Genomic DNA, 24,414 nt, shown 5'->3' with positions numbered 1-24,414 from the left:
CCTAGTAGTCTGCCCAGAGCCCTGACCTCTAATCCACTGAACACCTCTGGAATGAGTTGGAATGCCGAATGTAATCCAGGCCTGTTATAGCTGCAAATGAGGGAGCAACTCAATATCGTAGCTTATGGATTTAAAATGGGATTTTCAACAAGCTCGTGGTCACGTGTCTAAGTGGCTTGAAGGCCACTTGGACCACGTCTATCGATCTCTTATATGAGGGAAGATCACTTCATTTATTTTTCAGCTTTGGCGTATAGACCAACATATTTTGTAACTCGTTCTGTCAATGTAGCCTTACTTATATGGGCAAAGAGATGCCGCCACCTGTAGTCAATTGTAATCACTAACAAGAAATTAGGGGGACACGCATTTACATTTTCAGCATTTAGCAGATGCTTTTATCAAAAGTGACTTACAGTATTGTGAAAGCATACTGTCTAAGCAATTAAGGGTTAAGGGCCTTGCTCAAAAGCCCAACAGTGGCAACCTGGCAGTGGTGGGGTTTGAACCAGTGACCTCTTTGATTACTAGCCCAGTACCTTAACTGCTAGGCTACAACATAGCACAAAGGTAAATGACAGTAGGTTTATGTATGTTTATCTTTGACCCAACAGACCTATTAAACAATTATACTTATTTAAAGAAAACCGTAATCAATTTATTTAGTCATTCATTCTCCCTCAAACACACCCAATTGTGTTTGTGTGGACGCCTGGCCAGGTTGGTGGCTCTGCTGTGACTCTGTTGGTTGGATATTTTTGGTTTGTGGACTGTTCTCCAATTCAAAATCCCAGCAAAATACAGTCAGTAAGTGTATACCTACAATGTGCACTTATATGGAAAGTGTTCGTGATCACATAGCCAGATGTTCTTGATAAACTGGAAACTCCTTGTTTAGTTTCATATGAAGAGATAAAATCCAACCCCGAATCTTTCTTGGGAAATGAAGTAAAGCGTTTCAAAAATAATGTAACCTCTTCTACACAGATCTAATTAAAGAGGAATGATGCTGAAAAAGTTCCTGCCAATTTTCATTTCTGCTTTAGATGAGCTAACTGTATATTTAAACGGCCTTTGTACAGTCAAGACTGGTGCCAGAATCAGAAACTGCACACTCCCTGTCTTGGTTAGCCAAAGAGATGAGAGATGCCAAGAGAAGCGAATGGATTGTTGCTGATAAGGCAAGACATTCGATCAATGATGAACCACAAGACAAGATGTTTACACCAGTTCCGTCAATCGATAATCTATTTTCCCCAACCGTAAGCATGTTAAGAAAAAAACAAGCACTTGTTTAATAATACTGATAAAGAGTAGTTAATATGTTGTGATACGTGTATCAATTTCTTTTTCCTGCTCTGCTTGACATCAGCCGAATTAGACTGAGCCATTTTCTGCACCTAAGGACCCTAAAATGTAATCTCCTTTTTCCCTCCTCAATAAAAATCATGTCAGCTAGAAAATCGAGCTCATTTTGCACTCCTCATGAACCTCGAAATAACAGTGAAAATGTGTCAAAACAAGGCCACATGAATTGTTCAGGGAAGAAATAATGAAAGCAATGTTGTCTGGGGACAATAACTAGAACTCTCACAACAAGCCTGAATGAGGAAGGAGATTTATGTTAAAGGTCAATGGTGTGAGAAGTGAAAGCCCAGTGTCCAGCAGTAAGTAAGAAATGCTGCTCGTTTCTAGGAAGTACATAAAAGTTCTGAAATCCGCAGTAAAAAAAAATCAGGATTCCAATTATTAAAGGAACATTGAGAAACACTTCAAGGCAATTTAGCTATAGATATGCTGTGTTACATCAGTCTCTAGTGATAAGAACCCAGAGTAAACACACTAGATTTAACTCAACAGGTAATTGCCAATCTTACCAGCAGCCTTAATGTAACCGTACCAAGAAGAAAAGAAAAATGTGTACACGATACATGGTGTCCACAATTACTGACACTACGAATCACTGTTATATAGTAACAGAACCTAAAACTGACATTGTCAGGTAAGACGAATACATTAGTCTTGAGGAAACGTCAAAGTTGTAGGAGTACCTTCTTTATTCTGGTGGGAGGAGGCTTCTGTTCAGAAGTAATGAGAAGGAAAGAGAAGGGGTTAGATGAGGAAACAAGTTAATAACAGAAGTGGACTCAGGAATGGAAATTAAGCTTTATTTTAAGAATGATTTTTACCAGCCCATCAAACTGAATGACTTCAGACAATCAAGCAAATGGAACTTGAGTAAAACACATACGAGTAATTATTATATATATAAGGGGTGTCACACGATTACATTTTTTTATCAAGATTAATCGTGATTAAAGAAACAAATTAATCGCGATTAATCGACTGCAAAAATAACTAAGCAAAATTTGAAGTTATGCACATTTTTATTGCATTTTATTACATTTTTATTAAGAAAATGTTTACCAGTAAAAACAATATAATAAAATTATGATAAAATTATTAAATCTAAATTATCTTTAGAAAGCCAACCAATGCCTATATAGACAAGTCTGGCAACAGTGAGGATCTGTTCATAACCCTGCCACTGGAAACAGGCACTCAGGGTTCTGAGTATATGAACCATTTCTAGATGCAACACGTATAACGTCACGTCGACCCACATCGTTAACTATGTTAAAGCGTCTACAGTCTAATGCGATCCACTTAACACCAGTATTTGTTATGTTCCCACGACGTGTACAGTCCATGGTCTTTCCATCCAAATTCCTCTGAAATAAGGTTAGACTGAGTCTGAGCTCATTTTGCCTGTAACGCGTATACGTGCGCGCAGCCGCCGGATGAGACAAAGACGTGCTTTGACCAAAGATGATATTAAAGCGTCAATTAACTCACGACCGCAAACTGGAATATACCCGTGTTATCGCTATACAGTATAAACACAATAATGCTGTATTGAAGCAGCGCAAATTACCACAGTGACGTATGTTTGTGGCACAAACATAGCCCAATGAAAAATCGTTTGATTAAAAATTGTATTCTACTGTGTATATACTGTATATAACTACTAACTACTACTCGGATCACCCTTAACTACTCTTTTAAAACTGGTTGTATTACTTTTAGTGTTAACGGTAAGTTATTAGAAAAAGTTTAGCAAGCTGGCTCTCACAGTTGTTCAGTGGAGTTCCTTCAATATTATTTCATAATTATTAACAAACTGATATTTCAATCATTTTAAGTTTTTCCTGACAAATAAATAAAAATATATGAATAAATAATTCCTAACACAGAGACAATATCCCTGTAGAAACTAGAAAATATTTTTTGCTGTTTAAATAAGTAACAATAATAAATGTTTTACAAATAGTGTTGTAATTTTACTCAAGTTCCCTTTGTTTAATATGTTGTGTTTAATGATTTTAGATCACTGAGTGAGATAAACATGCATCAACAGGCACTTGGAAAAGGGGCATTTACTTTTTCACTGAACTGTATTTAAAGTCAGGTACAGTAAGGAAAGCGCATTGTCATAATACTTAAGCTTAGAAATTTTATTGGGTTTGTGAACAGTCTTAGGCTGTAGTCACAGTGGATTGTTTGTTTAATTTAGCAAATGAAAAAAGAAAATGATACATTTAAATTAGTGAAAAATTCGATCAAAATTATAATGTCAGAACTTGCATAGAAATCCGTAGCACAACTGCTTTGCTGACTTCACAACGTGGGGCCATTTGCATTGCGTTACATAAGTAGTAGTACCAAGAAGAAGAAAGCACTATGAACTGCTTTATTCAGATTTAGCAATATAGTAACATGGTACACAGTCTGGTGGGCGGCTGGATCAGGTGGTGTAAATGTAGCTGGCATTGTGCTTTTTACTATTAATGTGTAGACGTCTATTACGGTAGCCCACCACTGCTTCAAGATTCAAGTTAAAATCTCAAGAGTGCTATTAGCCAACTTGGGATATACACAGACATGATTACATCATCTTACAGAACATGCAGTGTTGTAAAAAGTAATTGCCCCCTTTCAAATTACCCATTTTATTGCAAATCTATCATACTGACAGATTCAATATTATTAAGTAATACATTCAACACATAGAGCAAATTAGACAGAGACTAATCATGTATTTCATTTTACAACACTGTACAGTGCAATTAAACATCCTTAAGTTCCATCCCTAAGTGCACATACACTATATGGCCAAAGGTATGTGGACACCAGACTGTAAGCTTGCTGGACATCCCATTTCAAAACCATGGGCATTAAGATAAACGTTGCCCCCACCCCGCCCTCAAGCAGCTTTAATAGCTTTTACTTTTATGGAAAGGCATTTTACAAGATTTTGAACTGTGTCTGTTTAAATTTGTACACAAGGCAGGCCATTGAAGTTCATCGACACCAAACTTCATGTCTTCATTGACCTTATGTTGTGCACATTCAGGCTAGAACCTGAAATGACCTTTCTAAAGCTGTTGCCACAAAATGGGATTGATTTTATACAACTGTTAGGAATGTGTGTAGCTAAAACACCTGAACTCAATCGTGCGTCTGAATACGTAGTATTCATTAAACAGTACGTGAACAGTACCTGGATGGCATACTGCATATGACATCCCATAATTCAACTGGAGCTGATAGATGGCGGAAAGCCGAGAGTCGACCGTAAGTAAGACAAAAATTACAAATGTTATGATTGCGTACAACCCTCAGTAACGTTATCACAGAATTAATTTTGTCTAGTTTTAAAATTGTTATAACTGTGGCGATGTGACGTCATGCATCACGTGACATTGGTAAGATGGCGAACGTAGTACGTCCGTGGTTGCGTGCATACTGAAGGGCTTACTGCTTTACTGGCCGAGCAGTGCGCACTGCCTCCAATTTAGTACGTACTGTTTAAGTATACAATTACGGATACAGCCATAGCCCCAGTGATTCCACAGACGTGGCAAGACATTGCCACTGAGAAATACAGAAAGCATGCTGTAATCACCGTACATGCTAGGTCACTTTGTAAGAATCTGCTACTGGGTGAGGCCCTCATTACCAGAGTGTATAGGGGGATATTAGATATATGTTTGTTTGTTTATTAGAATTTTAACGTCATGTTTTACACTTCGGTTACATTCATGACAGACACGGTAGTTACTCATTACACAAGGTTCATCAGTTCACAAGATTATATCGAACACAGTCATGGACAATTTTGTATCTCCAATTCACCTCACTTGCATGTCTTTGGACTGTGGGAGGAAACCGGAGCTCCCGAAGGAAACCCACACGGACACGGGGAAAACATGCAAACTCCACACAGAAAGACTGCCTCACCTGGGGATCAAACCCAGGACCTTCTTGCTGTGAGGCGACAGTACTACCCACCGAGCTCAATATTAGATATATAGGGGGATAAATATTTAGATGGATATTGTGAAGTGCATAATATAGCCTTTCATCGCCTTCTATAATCACGTGGCTGTATATTAGGCATATATATATATATATATATATATATATATATATATATATATATATATATATATATATATATATATATATACTGTATATATATGTATATATACTGTATATATATATATACAGTGTATCACAAAAGTGAGTACACCCCTCACATTTCTGCAGATATTTAAGTATATCTTTTCATGGGACAACACTGACAAAATGACACTTTGACACAATGAAAAGTAGTCTGTGTGCAGCTTATATAACAGTGTAAATTTATTCTTCCCTCAAAATAACTCAATATACAGCCATTAACGTCTAAACCACCGGCAACAAAAGTAAGTACACCCCTAAGAGACTACACCCCTAAATGTCCAAATTGAGCACTGCTTGTCATTTTCCCTCCAAAATGTCATGTGATTTGTTAGTGTTACTAGGTCTCAGGTGTGCATAGGGAGCAGGTGTGTTCCATTTAGTAGTACAGCTCTCACACTCTCTCATACTGGTCACTGAAAGTTCCAACATGGCACCTCATGGCAAAGAACTCTCTGAGGATCTTAAAAGACGAATTGTTGCGCTACATGAAGATGGCCAAGGCTACAAGAAGATTGCCAACACCCTGAAACTGAGCTGCAGCACAGTGGCCAAGATCATCCAGCGTTTTAAAAGAGCAGGGTCCACTCAGAACAGACCTCGCGTTGGTCGTCCAAAGAAGCTGAGTGCACGTGCTCAGCGTCACATCCAACTGCTGTCTTTGAAAGATAGGCGCAGGAGTGCTGTCAGCATTGCTGCAGAGATTGAAAAGGTGGGGGGTCAGCCTGTCAGTGCTCAGACCATATGCCGCACACTACATCAAATTGGTCTGCATGGCTGTCACCCCAGAAGGAAGCCTCTTCTGAAGTCTCTACACAAGAAAGCCCGCAAACAGTTTGCTGAAGACATGTCAACAAAGGACATGGATTACTGGAACCATGTCCTATGGTCTGATGAGACCAAGATTAATTTGTTTGGTTCAGATGGTCTCAAGCATGTGTGGCGGCAATCAGGTGAGGAGTACAAAGATAAGTGTGTCATGCCTACAGTCAAGCATGGTGGTGGGAATGCCATGGTCTGGGGCTGCATGAGTGCAGCAGGTGTTGGGGAGTTACATTTCATTGAGGGACACATGAACTCCAATATGTACTGTGAAATACTGAAGCAGAGCATGATCCCCTCCCTCCGGAAACTGGGTCGCAGGGCAGTGTTCCAGCATGATAATGACCCCAAACACACCTCTAAGACGACCACTGCTTTATTGAAGAGGCTGTGGGTAAAGGTGATGGACTGGCCAAGCATGTCTCCAGACCTAAACCCAATAGAACATCTTTGGGGCATCCTCAAGTGGAAGGTGGAGGAGCGCAAAGTCTCGAATATCCGCCAGCTCCGTGATGTCGTCATGGAGGAGTGGAAAAGCATTCCAGTGGCAACCTGTGAAGCTCTGGTAAACTCCATGCCCAGGAGAGTTAAGGCAGTTCTGGGAAATAATGGTGGCCACACAAAATATTGACACTTCAGGAACTTTCACTAAGGGGTGTACTCACTTTTGTTGCCGGTGGTTTAGACATTAATGGCTGTATATTGAGTTATTTTGAGGGAAGAATAAATTTACACTGTTATATAAGCTGCACACAGACTACTTTTCATTGTGTCAAAGTGTCATTTTGTCAGTGTTGTCCCATGAAAAGATATACTTAAATATCTGCAGAAATGTGAGGGGTGTACTCACTTTTGTGATACACTGTATATATATATACAGTGTATCACAAAAGTGAGTACACCCCTCACATTTCTGCAGATATTTAAGTATATCTTTTCATGGGACAACACTGACAAAATGACACTTTGACACAATGAAAAGTAGTCTGTGTGCAGCTTATATAACAGTGTAAATTTGTTCTTCCCTCAAAATAACTCAATATACAGCCATTAATGTCTAAACCACCGGCAACAAAAGTGAGTACACCCCTTAGTGAAAGTTCCTGAAGTGTCAATATTTTGTGTGGCCACAATTATTTCCCAGAACTGCCTTAACTCTCCTGGGCATGGAGTTTACCAGAGCTTCACAGGTTGCCACTGGAATGCTTTTCCACTCCTCCATGACGACATCACGGAGCTGGCGGATATTCGAGACTTTGCGCTCCTCCACCTTCCGCTTGAGGATGCCCCAAAGATGTTCTATTGGGTTTAGGTCTGGAGACATGCTTGGCCAGTCCATCACCTTTACCCTCAGCCTCTTCAATAAAGCAGTGGTCGTCTTAGAGGTGTGTTTGGGGTCATTATCATGCTGGAACACTGCCCTGCGACCCAGTTTCCGGAGGGAGGGGATCATGCTCTGCTTCAGTATTTCACAGTACATATTGGAGTTCATGTGTCCCTCAATGAAATGTAACTCCCCAACACCTGCTGCACTCATGCAGCCCCAGACCATGGCATTCCCACCACCATGCTTGACTGTAGGCATGACACACTTATCTTTGTACTCCTCACCTGATTGCCGCCACACATGCTTGAGACCATCTGAACCAAACAAATTAATCTTGGTCTCATCAGACCATAGGACATGGTTCCAGTAATCCATGTCCTTTGTTGACATGTCTTCAGCAAACTGTTTGCGGGCTTTCTTGTGTAGAGACTTCAGAAGAGGCTTCCTTCTGGGGTGACAGCCATGCAGACCAATTTGATGTAGTGTGCGGCGTATGGTCTGAGCACTGACAGGCTGACCCCCCACCTTTTCAATCTCTGCAGCAATGCTGACAGCACTCCTGCGCCTATCTTTCAAAGACAGCAGTTGGATGTGACGCTGAGCACGTGCACTCAGCTTCTTTGGACGACCAACGCGAGGTCTGTTCTGAGTGGACCCTGCTCTTTTAAAACGCTGGATGATCTTGGCCACTGTGCTGCAGCTCAGTTTCAGGGTGTTGGCAATCTTCTTGTAGCCTTGGCCATCTTCATGTAGCGCAACAATTCGTCTTTTAAGATCCTCAGAGAGTTCTTTGCCATGAGGTGCCATGTTGGAACTTTCAGTGACCAGTATGAGAGAGTGTGAGAGCTGTACTACTAAATTGAACACACCTGCTCCCTATGCACACCTGAGACCTAGTAACACTAACAAATCACATGACATTTTGGAGGGAAAATGACAAGCAGTGCTCAATTTGGACATTTAGGGGTGTAGTCTCTTAGGGGTGTACTCACTTTTGTTGCCGGTGGTTTAGACATTAATGGCTGTATATTGAGTTATTTTGAGGGAAGAATAAATTTACACTGTTATATAAGCTGCACACAGACTACTTTTCATTGTGTCAAAGTGTCATTTTGTCAGTGTTGTCCCATGAAAAGATATACTTAAATATCTGCAGAAATGAGAGGGGTGTACTCACTTTTGTGATACACTGTATATATATCAGGGGTGCTCAGTTCTATGCAGAAAGTGTGGCTGCAGGTTTTCAATCAGCCTGAAGCTTAATAATGTTTATCAGTAAATTAAAGTCCAAAACCAATGAATAAAATATTTATTAAAGTGTTGTTTTTATGAATACCAGCAGCCAGGCTCTTTGTAAATTGGATTGGAATGGACTCCTGCTGTATACACTTGAATCTAAAAAATGCAGTAAAACACATGGTCTAATGAACCTGTATGGATTAGAACACAGCCCTTAAACTAAATGAAACAAAAGAGAAGAAGCAAACGTGAATTGTGAATTACAGACATGGCAAACCCGTAACTGCTCAGCATACCATGCAAGCGGAAGTGTTATTAAATCAGAAATTGTGTGTGCATGTGTGTGTGTGAGCAAGAGGCAGTCGCGATGCACGTGCACATGGACAGTATTCCATCTTACATTCAACAGAGGCCAAAAGAGTGGAAGCAGGTGACTGAATATTCAGCATCAAGCAGCACAACATAAAATGTCTTTAACATCTAGTTTACACAGCTAGCTGCCAGAACTAATGCTAAAAAGGTAACGCGAGTCTTAAAATCTGACAGTCGTTCTGCCATACCAATATTTGCTTTCAGAATCAAACATCCCACTGATGTTTGATTCATTTAATTAACAATGTGGATTTTTTTAATAGAAAAGATGACCTAGTCTTTATCGACTGTACATGTGCTTGGTTGAGAAATACATTTCTTTCTAATTATTTATGCATTTTTTCCCAATTTAGAGTAGTCAATTTGTCTTCCGCTGCTGGGGGATCCCTAATTGCAGTCGAGGTGGGTATATTGCTGCTCACGCCTCTTCCGACCCGCGCACAGCCCTTAGCGGAACCCATTTCACCCATGCGTTCTGCACAGGCGTCTCTCTATCTGCCAATCAGGGTCCTTACACAGCGTTTTATAGACCCCACCTACATAGTCCGGTTATCCCGCCCTAGCAGAATCATGTCTGCTGCAGGCACTGCCAATTATGCCCACTAGATGGGTTGAGAAATATATTTAAATGATTTAAAAGATGTTATTATATTTGCCAAAGGAACTATGCATATGTGGACACAGAGATCTGATCTTTTTTTTTTTATCAACAAACATTGTGAGAAGAGCCGGGACACAACACCAGTGGAAACAGCACGGATGGAATGACAATGATGTCACAGAAAATGTTTAACTGATGTTTAGGGGGACCTTTTTGGTTGGACAATGACAATCAGAGCTGTTTTCCATTTTGCCACAACTTTGCTGAGGTTATGCCATGTGGTACAAAGACTTTATGATCTTGCTCATTCAGCACAGTTTCAGGTCTCAACTTGACTGTTGGTGCTGGTCATTTCAGTTGTGGAATATATATATATATATATATATTTTTTTTTTTTTTTATCACTGGAGAGCAATAATCCAGTTTTGTTCATACACAGCTCAAACAGGAATTAATTATTTAGCTGCTGTATACATGTGGGAAAGTTGGTGAGTGAGTGACGCGTTTGTCCAAAGGTCAGAGCTCAGAATATCTAACCTCTGACTAAGAAAAAACAACAAAAATGGCTCATTATAACCCTGAGTCATATAAGCATGGTTGCTTAGCCCGTTAACAATAATAAAGTAATTAATCCAAAAAATTACTGTAATATTGTAATACTGTAATACTTTAGAAACTGAACATACAAATATTATATACCCTGTGGACTATACCTATTTATCTATTTATAGGACTACCACTCTCCTGACCCGGTGAAGAATAGGTCCCATACACAAGCAGCCACACCAGCATATATACATATGCTATAGTCAGGGCCCTACTAAATTAATGGGAAAATATGCTTAATTAAAACAGATTTTAAGGATTTTTAAAGAAAAGTGTCACATTTCATGGCAGTTATTAAAAAACACTCATAAATTAAATGATAGAATAAACGGAAGCTACAATACACAGCACAGCCTACCTTAATAGTTTAATATAAACCTAGAACATCCAGCTACGGTCTCAAATATGAAACCCTAACCAAATTGCATATTACATGCGAAAAGGCTCATTTTATGGTCCGTGGCACGATTTTCATGGCCGTGAATTAGGTAGGGCCCTATAGTGCTCTGCTTTGTAAAGAGGTCAAAATTACAAACTGCTCCTTCATTAAACAATTCACTGCTTCCAAACATTTGGCTTGTAGCATACACAGACACACAGAGTCACACTTAAAGGGTACCATAAAAAGGGAGGTAGGAGAGGGAATGTGCTCGAAGGCATCTTCTATTATAACACCCTGACAAAGAAGCGATGGTCAAAATATGGGTTAAGGAGAATCAGAGGACAAAGACAGTAAAGGTCAAGAAATGGAAATACACAGCGGGTTCAGACTGTATTCAGACCTCTTGACTTGAATTGTAAATTTGATTTTAAAAGGGTCTTTTTGCCTTTTTCACCCATCAGTCTACATTAAATCCTCCATAATGACAATATGAAAATATGCAATATGTTTTTAGTTTTTAAAAAATTAAAAGTGGAAATCTCACTTACTTTCTTAACCGCTTATCCAATTAGGGTCACGCTGGGGGGTGCTGGAGCCTATCCCGGCTTTTCAACGGGCGCAAGACACAGAGTAACACCCTGGATGGGGCGCCAGTCCATCGCAGGGCCAACACATACACACACACATACACACACACACATTCACCTATAGGGCAATTCAGTGTCTCCAATTAACCTTAACTGCATGTTTTTGGACTGTGGGAGGAAACCGGAGCTCCCGCAGGAAACCCACGCAGACACGGGGAGAACATGCAAACTTCGCACAGAAAGGACCCGGACCGCACCGCCTGGGGATCGAACCCAGGACCTTCTTGCTTTGAGGCAACAGTGCTACCCACCCACAGCTGTCAGTCTTCTTTGGCTCTTTATATGGCTCTACAAGCTTTGCATGTCTGGATTCGCCAGTTCATCCCATTCTGATCATGATAGGTCCTCTTAGACTTGGTCAGATTGAATGTTAAGCATCTGTGAATGGCCATCTTCATGTCTCTTCACATATCCTTGCCATGAATTATGACTCGCCGCAAGCAAGGATTCACAGACAGTTCCTTGGACTTCATGAGTTGGTTTTTGTCCTGACGATGCAGGGTAAATTGTGGGCTCTTATAGACCCAAGTGCGCTTTTCCAAACTATTATCAATGAAATCAAATCACACCGGGTGAACTCCAACTGAGTTCTAGACACATACTTAAAACGGGATCCACCTGACCCCAATTTGGAGTTCCACATCTAAGGGTCTCAATTTGTATTGTGTATGAGAGATTTAGTTTTTTGTTTTTTACATTTTTAATTCACTCAGTAGATGCAATCACTTCTTTTTGTAATTGTGGTCGATTAAGTGTAGATTGACTGGTAAGAATTTTAAATCACAACACAGAGTGTGTAAAAAGTCAAGAGGTCTGAATACTTTCTGATATTAAAGTAGATACATTTTCTTAAACTCTCTTATCCACATACATAGGAGTTTAAATCAAATCATTTTATGTAATCTACTGTTTACATTACAGGTTGTAAAATAACATGGCAATAATTTGGGTATGGCATTCTTTAAATCCAGAAGAATGAACATGTTATTCATGACTTTTATATTATTATCGGACCTGTAAGGCAAAGCTGGATAGTTGCGACAATGTTTAGCCAGTGACTCCCAATGTAGGACTGAGTTACGAATAAACTATTTATACTGTATGTAAGGGTCACAAATGCAATGGTTGTATGTGTACTTACGAGTCCAGAGCTGACGTCCTTTTGAAAGGCCAGTTTAGAGGAAGGGCGGTTGGGGGCATGTAGTGGATTGCCGGGGTAATTGCGGGGCACATGATAAACATGAGGAGGAAAATAAGGCTATAGAGTAAAGGAGAAATAATGTTCAGACCATGAACAAATGACAACAATATACACAAACCAAATAAATACACTTATAGGGGTAAACAAAGACATTTTGACCACACTGAGGCAGAAGCTGGTTGTGTGTGTGCCTTACCCGGTTGTAAAATGGGTGTTGTGGGCCAGTGAGGCCACTAAAGTAGCTACTGTGAGACTGTGCAGGGAAGGACGTATTGGGAGAGCAGGCTGCGGTGCCCTGCCCAAACGCTGAGTGTGGTCTCGCCGGAGCCTCCTGCAAAGGCATGGTGGGATAGCTCACTCCACCGAGGTGCATCTGCTTACGGGCATCACGCACATCTGAGTAAGAGAAACAAAAGTTACATTACTAGAGAATTCCCTAGTTATTGACCAAGTAGTGATTAAGTATATAAACACTCTAGAGTCCAAACACTTTCAGTCTTTTAAATGTAGAAAGAGAACAGTTGCAGAAATGATTAAAATGCTATGACTGTCACAGGCCCATTTGCTGTGGAGACTGAGTTACAGAATCATGCCCATCTGCATTGCCTTTTATGGAAGGCAGAGGGGGCATGGAGGTGCAGATAATTGACCTGACAGTTTCTCTTAACAGTCACCTGCACCTCTTTAAGCATTAATTAATTTGGTCCTATAGTGAGCGCAAGCTGCTCAAGTTGGTGAAGCGTGCTGCTTGTGCACACTTATTGTGACAATCAGTTTTCATTTCTGCGCATCCCTTTTTTATACCATTTCTCTGCTGGGGGGCTATGGATGTTTTGTCTTTCATTTGTTACTCTGTTTCTGTTATTTTGGCTACCACTTGATATGCCCATTACCTGTTTCGCTTGGTTAAGCATCTTGCAAATTGAGTTTGTTTTCAAGTGTCATAGGCACAGGGATACATTTGGCACCTCAGTGGCGAGGTGCGACCCGTCCCATTAAAATGACATACAAGTCTCGCAATGTATGTTTGTATTTTGACTTTAAATGTAAATATGTGTGAACAGGTGCAACCCGGTGAATTACTGTATTAAGGCTGCATGTGTAAAAGTTGTGGCCGCAGAATATTGCTCTCAGTTTTGATTAGCCAAATAAAGCACAAAAGGTCTGGAATACTGATTCACCTGACCATAGTACACGTTTACACTGTGTGATGGTCCATCCTAGATGCCTCAGAGCCCAGAGAACTTAACGCTGCTTCTAGACATGGTTAACATAGGGCTTTTATTGCACACCAAACTTTTTCTGATTTGAAGTTGTACATCGTTTTTACTCCTGTGTGAGAAAGGACAAAAAAATCTCCAGACTGGATCTCAAACCATTAGTCTACCCCAAAAGGTCCGGCAGAATACCAGTACAATGTGCCAAAAAATTCTAACACCATTTATTCATGTGCACAGTAATGATATATAGTAAATTGTTTCAGTTTAAGAAAAGAAACATTTCCAGAAACCCAGAATAAGGGGGTTTCACATCCTGATGTGAGCACAATAAAGACCTTGTTATAAACTCACAGCTGAATATGGGAATTATTTACAGTTCTTGTCAACACGGATCATCATTAATGGTTAACACAGGAAATCTATCACTTCTTAATGGGATCAATTAGTAGAAATAAAATCTAAGCCATTAAAAACATCACTTAAGTAGCTACACAGATCAGCCATAACATTAAAACCACCTCCTTGTTTCTACACTCACTGTCCATTTTATCAGCTCCACTTACCATATAGGAGAACTTTGTAGTTCTACAGTTACTGACTGTAGTCCATCTGTTTCTCTGCATGCTTTGTTAGCCCCCTTTCATGCTGTTCTTCAATGGTCAGGACTCTCCCAGGACCACTACAGAGCAGGTATTATTTGTGTGGTGGATCATTCTCGGCACTGCAGTGATACTGACATGGTGGTGGTGTGTTAGTGTGTGTTGTGCTGGTATGAGTGGATAAGACACAGCAATGCTGCTGGAGTTTTTAAACACCTCACCGTCCCTGCTGGACTGAGAATAGTCCACTATCCAAAAAATAAATGTAGCCAACAGCGCCCGTGGGCAGCGTTCTGTGACCACTGATGAAGGTCTAGAAGATGATCGACTCAAACAGCAGCAATAGATGAGCGATCGTCTCTAACTTTACATCTACAAGGTGGACCAACTAGGTAGGAGTGTCTAATAGAGTGGAGAGTGCGTGGACACAGTATTTAAAAACTCCAGAAGCGCTGCTTTGTCTGATCCACTCATACTACCACCATGTCATTGTCACTCCAGTGCTGAGAATGATCCACCACCTTAATAATATCTGCTCTGTGGTGGTCCTGTGGGGGTCCTGACCATTGAAGAAGAGCATGAAAGGGGGCTAACAAAGCATGCAGAGAAACAGATGGACTGTAGAGCTACAAAGTGCTTCTATATGGTAAGTGAAGCTTTTAAAATGGACAGTGAGTGTAGAAACAAGGAGGTGGTTTTAATATTACGGCTGATCGGTGTATATTGTTTTAACAAGTACTAGGGTAGGTATATACCTGCTATGATCTCCCTAAGTTTGGGGTCCAAGTTGACAGTGCAAGGCAGAAACATCTCGACATCATGGGCCGTCAGCACAGGGGTTCGGGAGGACAGGAACACCTCAAAGCTGCGAATGTCTCCATCGATCTCCAGCAGGGGTTCCACATCTTTGGTGGTGGGGATGTTCTTGGATATCCTGCAACCAGAGAGCACAGTACGGACATGTATAAATAATTAACTGTATAATGTTAATGTTAAATGTATAACTGTTTTTTTTTCCACACTAGACGCCATTGTGAGCAGCAGCCTCTCCAGTAGCTCCTGTACTTTTATAGTGGGTTTTTTTTTGTGTTTGTGTCACTTTTTCTTGCTGTTATCAGACAGCAATACTTCTAGTATTGATCAACCATCTTCACAAGAGCAAGAACAGTTTTTGTAAGGGAACAACTACTCTCTGGAGAAAGATCGAATGGAATGCCGGCACCGTCCACCATATCCCGGAGGAACTAAGACTTGGGTATCAGAGCTGGCATTAAGCTAAAAGCTAAGCAAATGGCAAAGCAATGGAGCTACAACACCACTATTTCATCTGTAGTGATGGGAAATGTAAATTCACTATCTAACAAGTTTGATGTTTTTATATGTTAAATAAAATATAATATATAGATCGATAGAAGATAGAAGCAGTAGTATAGATTATAAGCGACATATATTGTATATATTATATACATACACATACTGTATGTCTTGGTTATAATCTATACTACTGCTTCTATCTATCTATCTATCTATCTATCCATCTATCCATCTATCTATCCATCCATCCATCCATCCATCCATCCATCCATCCATCCATCTATCTAAATACAAACACCTTACACAATTTGTCCAGATTTCTGCTTTGATTAGCCGTTCAAGTCCTAATAATAAACAAAGCAATCCAGTCTGAACAATTAATTTACAAATATTTTAATTAAATGTGAATAATCATTTACAATTTCACTGGAAAAGTTATGGACAGCAATCTGTTAATCAAACTGGCACAGTAGTGGGGATTGATTTTAGACTGTTGGGAAATAAAGTGGCAATAGAAAATCATCAATATTCTTATCTTTAATTACATTAAAAATTACATTACACTTTTACATTACACTCTTAAAATGTAAATAGATGAAATCTATCCTTTTTTAGCTGTATTTATATTGCACCATTTGTTCTATGTTGCACCCTGGTCCTGGAGAAACGTTTTGTTTTAATATGTACTTGTATATAGCTGAAATGACAATAAAGCCTCTCATGAACTATATATATTTTTACATTTACATTTACATTTTTAGCATTTAGCAGACGCTTTTATCCAAAACAGACTTACAGTACTATGACAGTATACTGTCTAAGCAATTGAGGGTTAAGGGCCCAACAGTGGCAACCTGGCAGTGGTGGGGCTTGAACCAGCAACCTTCGGATTACTAGTCCAGTACCTTAACCGCTAGGTTAACTGTCTGCCATATATAACTCTAAACATCACAACCATTCTGACAACATTATGCTATGAGGTGTTAAATGGTAAATGGACAGCTGATTAGTATTATGTTTGGTGTGTTATTGCATTGTGCCCATTGATTGGAAGCAGGACCCGCCATAACCCTGACATAAAATGACATGGAAATAATATTGAATAGGAAATGTTTATTAAACTCAAGTACTTTTGAGAACCTCAATAACCTTGTCTATAACCTTTCTCAGTTGGGGGGCTGTGGATGTTTTGTCCTTCATTTGTTACTTTGTTTCTGTTATTTTGGCCACCACTTGATTTGACCATTACCCTTATTGTTTGTGGCCAGTGGTACAACATAAAATGACATGAAAATAATATTAAATAGCAGATGTTTATTAAACTCAAGTACTTTTGGGAACCTCGACAAAAGCGCTGGCTGTTAAGATTTTTTAGGAGTACAAGTTCAAAAAGCTACAATAAAGTACTTCACACTCATCTGGCAACCTGAGCGAACTCATGTTTGGCTATTCTGCTTGAATGTGCGCTGCTGGCCTCTGTTTGAGTAGCTTAGAGCACAACAAACCGCAGTGGTTTTAGCTCAGTCGCTTCCCTGGTGGAACCTAGGTGTGGGAGTTATCAGATCCATCTCGAGATTTGTTACTGCTGAATGCAGAAATTCTGCACACACCATATTTCATCCACTATCTCTCCATCTTTCTGCCTCTCTGTAAAGAGAGCGTGAGCTCTGGTGGTATTTCCCTTCTCTTTTTTACTAACAGGCTCAAACTTTACCTCGTACAGGGTAAGCTCCCCACTTAGCATGCTCTAACAGCAGTGAGTAAGTAATCGGATTTGAGGGGAGCATAATGAAGCTCAGTAGTCATGGTGCACAGATGAAGAGGGCTGGGGAAAACAGACTGGAGGAGATCACGAGGCCTGAAAACGGTACAGGCTATTAAACACCAGTGGAGAGCTACTGGAGTATGTGTAGCGTCTAGCATCTAGCCTCTAAATGTCAAGCCTGCTTAGAAAAAATAATTGATTACAATGTTTTCATGGTAATGTACCTTTTGCACTATGTATTGATACATTAATGAGCTACAGCATTAGGACCAAGCACCAAATAGGCTAGACACCAGGACATGGTCTCCATAAGTGGGTTGCTTAGGTATACTTTATACTTGTTACTGAATCCAGTGCAAGTAATTGAGGGTTAAGAGCCTTGCTCAAAGGGGCAACAGCAGACACTTGGCAGTGGTAGGGATTGAACCAGCAACTTTCTGATCACTAGTCCAGTACCTTAACCACTGAGCTACCACCACCCTCTATTGTATCTGCTACCAGGACACTACCAGCAGATCCTTCAACTTATGTACTTTGTAAGGTGGTATGTTCTGAAGTGAATCCTCTTTGGTGTATTACTGTGTGTTATACTGGTATGAATGTATTAGGTGCAGCAGTGTTGTTGGGATTTTCAAACACTGTAGTGTCAATGGTAGGAAGATCAGTACAACTATCAGTCATTACCATATTAAAATGATATATCCACAAAGTGCATGTGTATGCTTGGTGTAGCTCATAAAATGGCCAACACAAAATAGGTAAGCCTAATAAAGTGGTCGCTGACTATGTAAATAATCTACTATTTATTATATATTATATTATATATTATTATAGATATGTCCATTTAGCCTGATACTGTTAAATGTTTAATGTTATACCCAAATATGTCATGCTGAATCATGATATGCACCCTGTAAAACATTACTAATACTGTTTGTTAGACTGTTTATACTATGTTTTAAGAAGACAGACAGGTGAACCTGCTCTCAAATGTCCACAGCCCCTTGGTCATCCCTTTTCGCATAACTACTGCAACAGGTCCACCTAATGTGGAGATTGGGATGTGCCATTTATAGCCAACAGAGGGGGCATGGAGGTGCAAATTACTGACACACTGGTTTCTCCTAAATGGCATTCATCTGCGGTTTTTCGCCAGTGCAAATGCCGACACTCTTCATATTTTTCTGGGAACCAAGCTGGCTTTGCGGAAGATGACAGCTCTTTTCAGATCGGGTCACACATTTGAGCCCAGGCTGCGCTAGCCGACGGAGTGCCTGGTTTGTTCTGGGTATCCTTACTTGGTTGACGCAGGAAGCTGGAGCAGCTGGATTTTTTTTTGTGTAGTGTACCATAAGCTTTAGGGTCAGTGGATCAGTAGTGGATGCTGGGTGAACACCACACAACAAACAGGGTGCAGGTGGACTCTATGCAAGAACAAGAGCCAAAGTATTGATTGCTGTATACCAGAGAGAGAGAGAGGAGAGAAACTAAATGACTGCTGTATAAGGATAAAGCAGAGGCAAAGCAGAAGGGCGTACGTGGTGTGGGTAAGGGAATAAGATTTGGTGAATTTCCCACGCACTAGATCAGACATAACTGGTTGCTTGTGCCTGTCATGAAGTCCAGCTGGGCTTGTTTATATGTGTGTGGGACTATCCATGTGTGTATGCTCACTCCCAGACAAACAGGAGCCAATGACTGGAACATCTCAAGAGACTTCCTCTGTCACAAGACTGCCCCCGAACACAACCCCCCACCCAACACACACTGGTATGACAAGACACTGACTAGTCTGTTTTTAAGGAAGTGTTTAAGGGCGTGCGATTTAATATGTTCCAATAAAAGACAGATCTTTTAAAAACATTCACATATTCCGTGTTTAAATGATGAGTATTATCTTATTCACACTGAACTACTAAAATATAAGAAGCCCACCAAGGTCCAAATGCTCTTTTACCTGAACACAAAAACAAAGTCATGTTTTTCCATTCAAAAGATTAAACTTCCCACATAGTTCTTACTAATTTTTTAAAGCTTGAGTCTCATGAAGAAAGTCCCTTTAAATTTTAATATCCCAATTTACTGGTATTTATGAGAATGGTCAGTGCAGAAATGTTCCTGGGTCAGTTTCACTGTTTATGTTTTGTGTTAAATAAGCTAAAGCAAATTTGAATGTTTTATATGAATGATAATGGCTGATACCTAGAGCTTAGATCAGGATATTCCAGTTCACCAGTTGTAACTTTCCACCTTTACACATCCCTGCCCTTTCACACTCCCAGTTACCGGCTGCTTCGTTTCACTTGCCTAGAGTTGGAGTCTCACCGAGAGCCGCACAGTGTATGGAGATACACACTGTTGAGATATCGACCAGTGGGCTAACACATTAGACTACTACAGCACCTAATAGTCCAGGATATGACAACTTGTTAAATGAAACATAAATAAAAGAGAGTAAAAATAATCAACTATCAATTAACAATTGCTGGTTTCGCCTACATTATGGATGACAAATTTGAATATGTGTATTTAACTGTGTCCCAGCATAATTAGTTTATTATAATAACTTCAAATCACATTAGTCACTGGTTTGTTTACGGAATAAAAATCATGACCCGAATGCAGCACTTCAACACTGCACAGGCTGTTGTACAGAACTAAAAACTTCCATAATAGCTTCATATTTTATCTGGCGTGGCACAAAGGCCAGCAAACGTCCTGACTTTGGCTGCGTCCAAGCACAACACGCTGACCAAAACGGCATACGCACCCATAAACACGTCTTATTTCAACAGCTTGAACTGACAGCAGCCAGACCGGCGTAAATAGGGATTGGTGGGAGAGGGGACGAGAAGGGGTATGTTTGTTGGTCGGACATATGGGTGGTTAGTCACCACTACTTAGCAATCTTCTTCTCAACAGATACAGTGTATCACAAAAGTGAGTACACCCCTCACATTTCTGCAGATATTTAAGTATATCTTTTCATGGGACAACACTGACAAAATGACACTTTGACACAATGAAAAGTAGTCTGTGTGCAGCTTATATAACAGTGTAAATTTATTCTTCCCTCAAAATAACTCAATATACAGCCATTAATGTCTAAACCACCGGCAACAAAAGTGAGTACACCCCTTAGTGAAAGTTCCTGAAGTGTCAATATTTTGTGTGGCCACCATTATTTCCCAGAACTGCCTTAACTCTCCTGGGCATGGAGTTTACCAGAGCTTCACAGGTTGCCACTGGAATGCTTTTCCACTCCTCCATGACGACATCACGGAGCTGGCGGATATTCGAGACTTTGCGCTCCTCCACCTTCCGCTTGAGGATGCCCCAAAGATGTTCTATTGGGTTTAGGTCTGGAGACATGCTTGGCCAGTCCATCACCTTTACCCTCAGCCTCTTCAATAAAGCAGTGGTCGTCTTAGAGGTGTGTTTGGGGTCATTATCATGCTGGAACACTGCCCTGCGACCCAGTTTCCGGAGGGAGGGGATCATGCTCTGCTTCAGTATTTCACAGTACATATTGGAGTTCATGTGTCCCTCAATGAAATGTAACTCCCCAACACCTGCTGCACTCATGCAGCCCCAGACCATGGCATTCCCACCACCATGCTTGACTGTAGGCATGACACACTTATCTTTGTACTCCTCACCTGATTGCCGCCACACATGCTTGAGACCATCTGAACCAAACAAATTAATCTTGGTCTCATCAGACCATAGGACATGGTTCCAGTAATCCATGTCCTTTGTTGACATGTCTTCAGCAAACTGTTTGCGGGCTTTCTTGTGTAGAGACTTCAGAAGAGGCTTCCTTCTGGGGTGACAGCCATGCAGACCAATTTGATGTAGTGTGCGGCGTATGGTCTGAGCACTGACAGGCTGACCCCCCACCTTTTCAATCTCTGCAGCAATGCTGACAGCACTCCTGCGCCTATCTTTCAAAGACAGCAGTTGGATGTGACGCTGAGCACTTGCACTCAGCTTCTTTGGACGACCAACGCGAGGTCTGTTCTGAGTGGACCCTGCTCTTTTAAAACGCTGAATGATCTTGGCCACTGTGCTGCAGCTCAGTTTCAGGGTGTTGGCAATCTTCTTGTAGCCTTGGCCATCTTCTTGTAGCGCAACAATTCGTCTTTTAAGATCCTCAGAGAGTTCTTTGCCATGAGGTGCCATGTTGGAACCTTCAGTGACCAGTATGAGAGAGTGTGAGAGCTGTACTACTAAATTGAACACACCTGCTCCCTATGCACACCTGAGACCTAGTAACACTAACGAGTCACATGACATTTTGGAGGGAAAATGACAAGCAGTGCTCAATTTGGACATTTAGGGGTGTAGTCTCTTAGGGGTGTACTCACTTTTGTTGCCGGTGGTTTAGACATTAATGGCTGTATATTGAGTTATTTTGAGGGAAGAATAAATTTACACTGTTATATAAGCTGCACACAGACTACTTTTCATTGTGTCAAAGTGTCATTTTGTCAGTGTTGTCCCATGAAAAGATATACTTAAATATCTGCAGAAATGTGAGGGGTGTACTCACTTTTGTGATACACTGTATGTGTTGGTCCACTTTCGTCCAACATGCTTCCTTTTGCAGACTCGATTCTAAAGGCTATGTGAAGCAACATTGTGTCCAGTGAGTTAGTCATACGCCCATAAACTGCTATCATACTGTCTCATCTTATTTATATTGGCTCCAAGCACTAAGACATCAAAAAGACTTTACTTTTTTCCAGTAAATGTGGACAAAAAATGGCCCAAACATTAAGTATTTTGTTCTAACATTACTAGTCATCTTGCCTGCTTTGGAAGAGGTATGAACATGAACGAAGAAATCGTCGGTCATCTTTCCTGAGAGCACTGGGATCACCAGAATTGCATCACGTATAAAAAGTTACTTCTTGTTGTCTCAAATGTTGTGGTTTCGGGGTTTCTGCAAATGCTTATTAGTCCTGACTCTGACCCCTTTTAGTCCTTTTATTTTTTTTCTTGGAAAACTCCCAAAACAGCAGCAGCTGTGAGAAAGGAGCATAATTGTCCCACTTCTTCCCCTCCGGATGACCGTTTAATCTGCCATGACTTTGAAAGTACGGTTCAAGAACCTTTCATGCAATCACCGTGTAAAACTTCCACAGAGCACTTAGACATGCTTTTATATATTGAGGGTCAAAATAAAAATCAATGTCGTCAAAACTTCTAAAATCGTGAATCGTGGCTCCGGATGGCGTCTAAACAGAAGCTGGACTTGGGAAGAAACTGGAAGGCTGGCATGTGGAACAGAAGAAGTCCATCAACAATCATAAGGGCGAGGAGTTGGCAGACATTTAACCAAACAAGAAGAGCAAACTTGTTTATGGCTGCAGTGTTACAGCCAACAAAACTTCATATAAAGAAACATCGGTCTCAGTTGTTTCCAGTTCAGATGTATTCATAGCCGGAGAGGCACGAAAGGAAACATTGATTGCAGTCTGCACCCCAGAACTTCCCATAAAGCTCCCATAAATCTCAGAAGGTCATACATGGCGCTTGTTCCTGATGTTCACAGTGTTAGTATTGTTAGACAGAGTATTATCATCCATGGTTATGGATTTCTTCGTATCCTGTAAATTCACATCATAATTGTTGGCTCCTTATGAAATCCTGCAAATTAATGATTTGACCTAATGATTTCTTTTAGACTGATGCCCATACTAAAATAAATCCCTAACCGCACTCAACAGTTGGCAGCAGACAGTTGGCAGCCATCACGACGCAGGAAATATGGGAGAAATTGACTTATTGGACTGTTTTTTCTCAGAAGTTAATTTTTTTGCTCCTTGCACCCAGTTTCAATACAAAAGGTTACTGAATGGCATCATTGCTATGAAATTCAGCTTTGCACAACTTACTATGTACAGTATTTATTGACCGTTGTAGAGGTGGTCATTTAGTTTCTTTAGTGGCTGTACTTTTAGAATATTTAGTAATGATTCCATAAAATGACTTTTTTTTTGCATTTTCCCCCTAATTTTCCTCCCAATCTAGTCATATAGGATTACCTGATTGTTAGGGCGGCACGGTGGCTAAGTGGGTAGCGCTGTCGCCTCACAGCAAGAAGGTCCTGGGTTCGATCCCCAGGTGGCGCGGTCCGGGTCCTTTCTGTGTGGAGTTTCCATGTACTCCCCGTGTCTGCGTGGGTTTCCTCCGGGAGCTCCGGTTTCCTCCCACAGTCCAAAGACATGCGAGTGAGGTGAACTGGAGACACTAAATTGTCCATGACTGTGTTCGATATCACCTTGTGTGAACTGATGAACCTTGTGTAATGAGTAACTACCGTTCCTGTCATGAAACCAAAAGTGTAAAACATGACGTTAAAATCCTAATAAACAAACAAACAAACCTGATTGTATTACGCTTACTCTCTACTGATGTTGACCTCCACTCTGACCAAGTAGAGCCACGACCAGGTGCAGAACACGTGCAGTATCCACATGAGGTGCGTTCATGTGTGGATCAGCTTTGTGTATGGAGAGACACACCCTGAACACACATTATTCCCCACCTCTGTGCATTAGTCGCACCAGTTATGAGGAATCCCCCTCCGGCACCCTCCGTAAAATACTGAACAACAAGCCAATCGTTGTTCATGTAGGTGCCCAGCTTACCGGGTAGCAGAGCTGAGATTTTTTTTTTTTTCCTTTTTCTCCCCCTTTTAGCACATCCAATTGTTCAATTTGCATCGCGCTTCCTCTCTGTCTATGCCGAACCCTGCCCTGACCGAGGAGATCGAAGCTAACCCACATCC

General features: G+C 40.8%; 1 protein-coding gene across 3 annotated transcripts in view; it reads right to left on the bottom strand.

The window, feature by feature from the left end:
• Window positions 1–24,414, bottom strand: part of kidins220a (kinase D-interacting substrate 220a) — a 103,261-nt gene that overhangs the window by 14,286 nt on the left and 64,561 nt on the right. For 2 of the 3 annotated variants that reach the window (XM_063008094.1, XM_063008095.1), the window contains exons 23-25: window positions 15,295–15,473; window positions 12,917–13,116; window positions 12,661–12,777 (exon numbers count right to left, since the gene is read on the bottom strand). In XM_063008094.1, the coding sequence (XP_062864164.1) occupies window positions 12,661–12,777; window positions 12,917–13,116; window positions 15,295–15,473 (496 nt within the window). Of the gene's footprint in view, window positions 1–7,908; window positions 7,921–11,088; window positions 11,167–12,660; window positions 12,778–12,916; window positions 13,117–15,294; window positions 15,474–24,414 lie in introns of all 3 variants that reach the window. The other variant, XM_063008096.1, reaches the window with a different exon arrangement.

This window comes from Trichomycterus rosablanca, chromosome 13 (genome assembly GCF_030014385.1).
Source record: "Trichomycterus rosablanca isolate fTriRos1 chromosome 13, fTriRos1.hap1, whole genome shotgun sequence".
In the NCBI taxonomy this organism is placed as follows: domain Eukaryota; kingdom Metazoa; phylum Chordata; class Actinopteri; order Siluriformes; family Trichomycteridae; genus Trichomycterus; species Trichomycterus rosablanca.
Note: the sequence above shows the minus strand (reverse complement) of the source record. Positions and strands in the feature narration are given on the sequence as shown.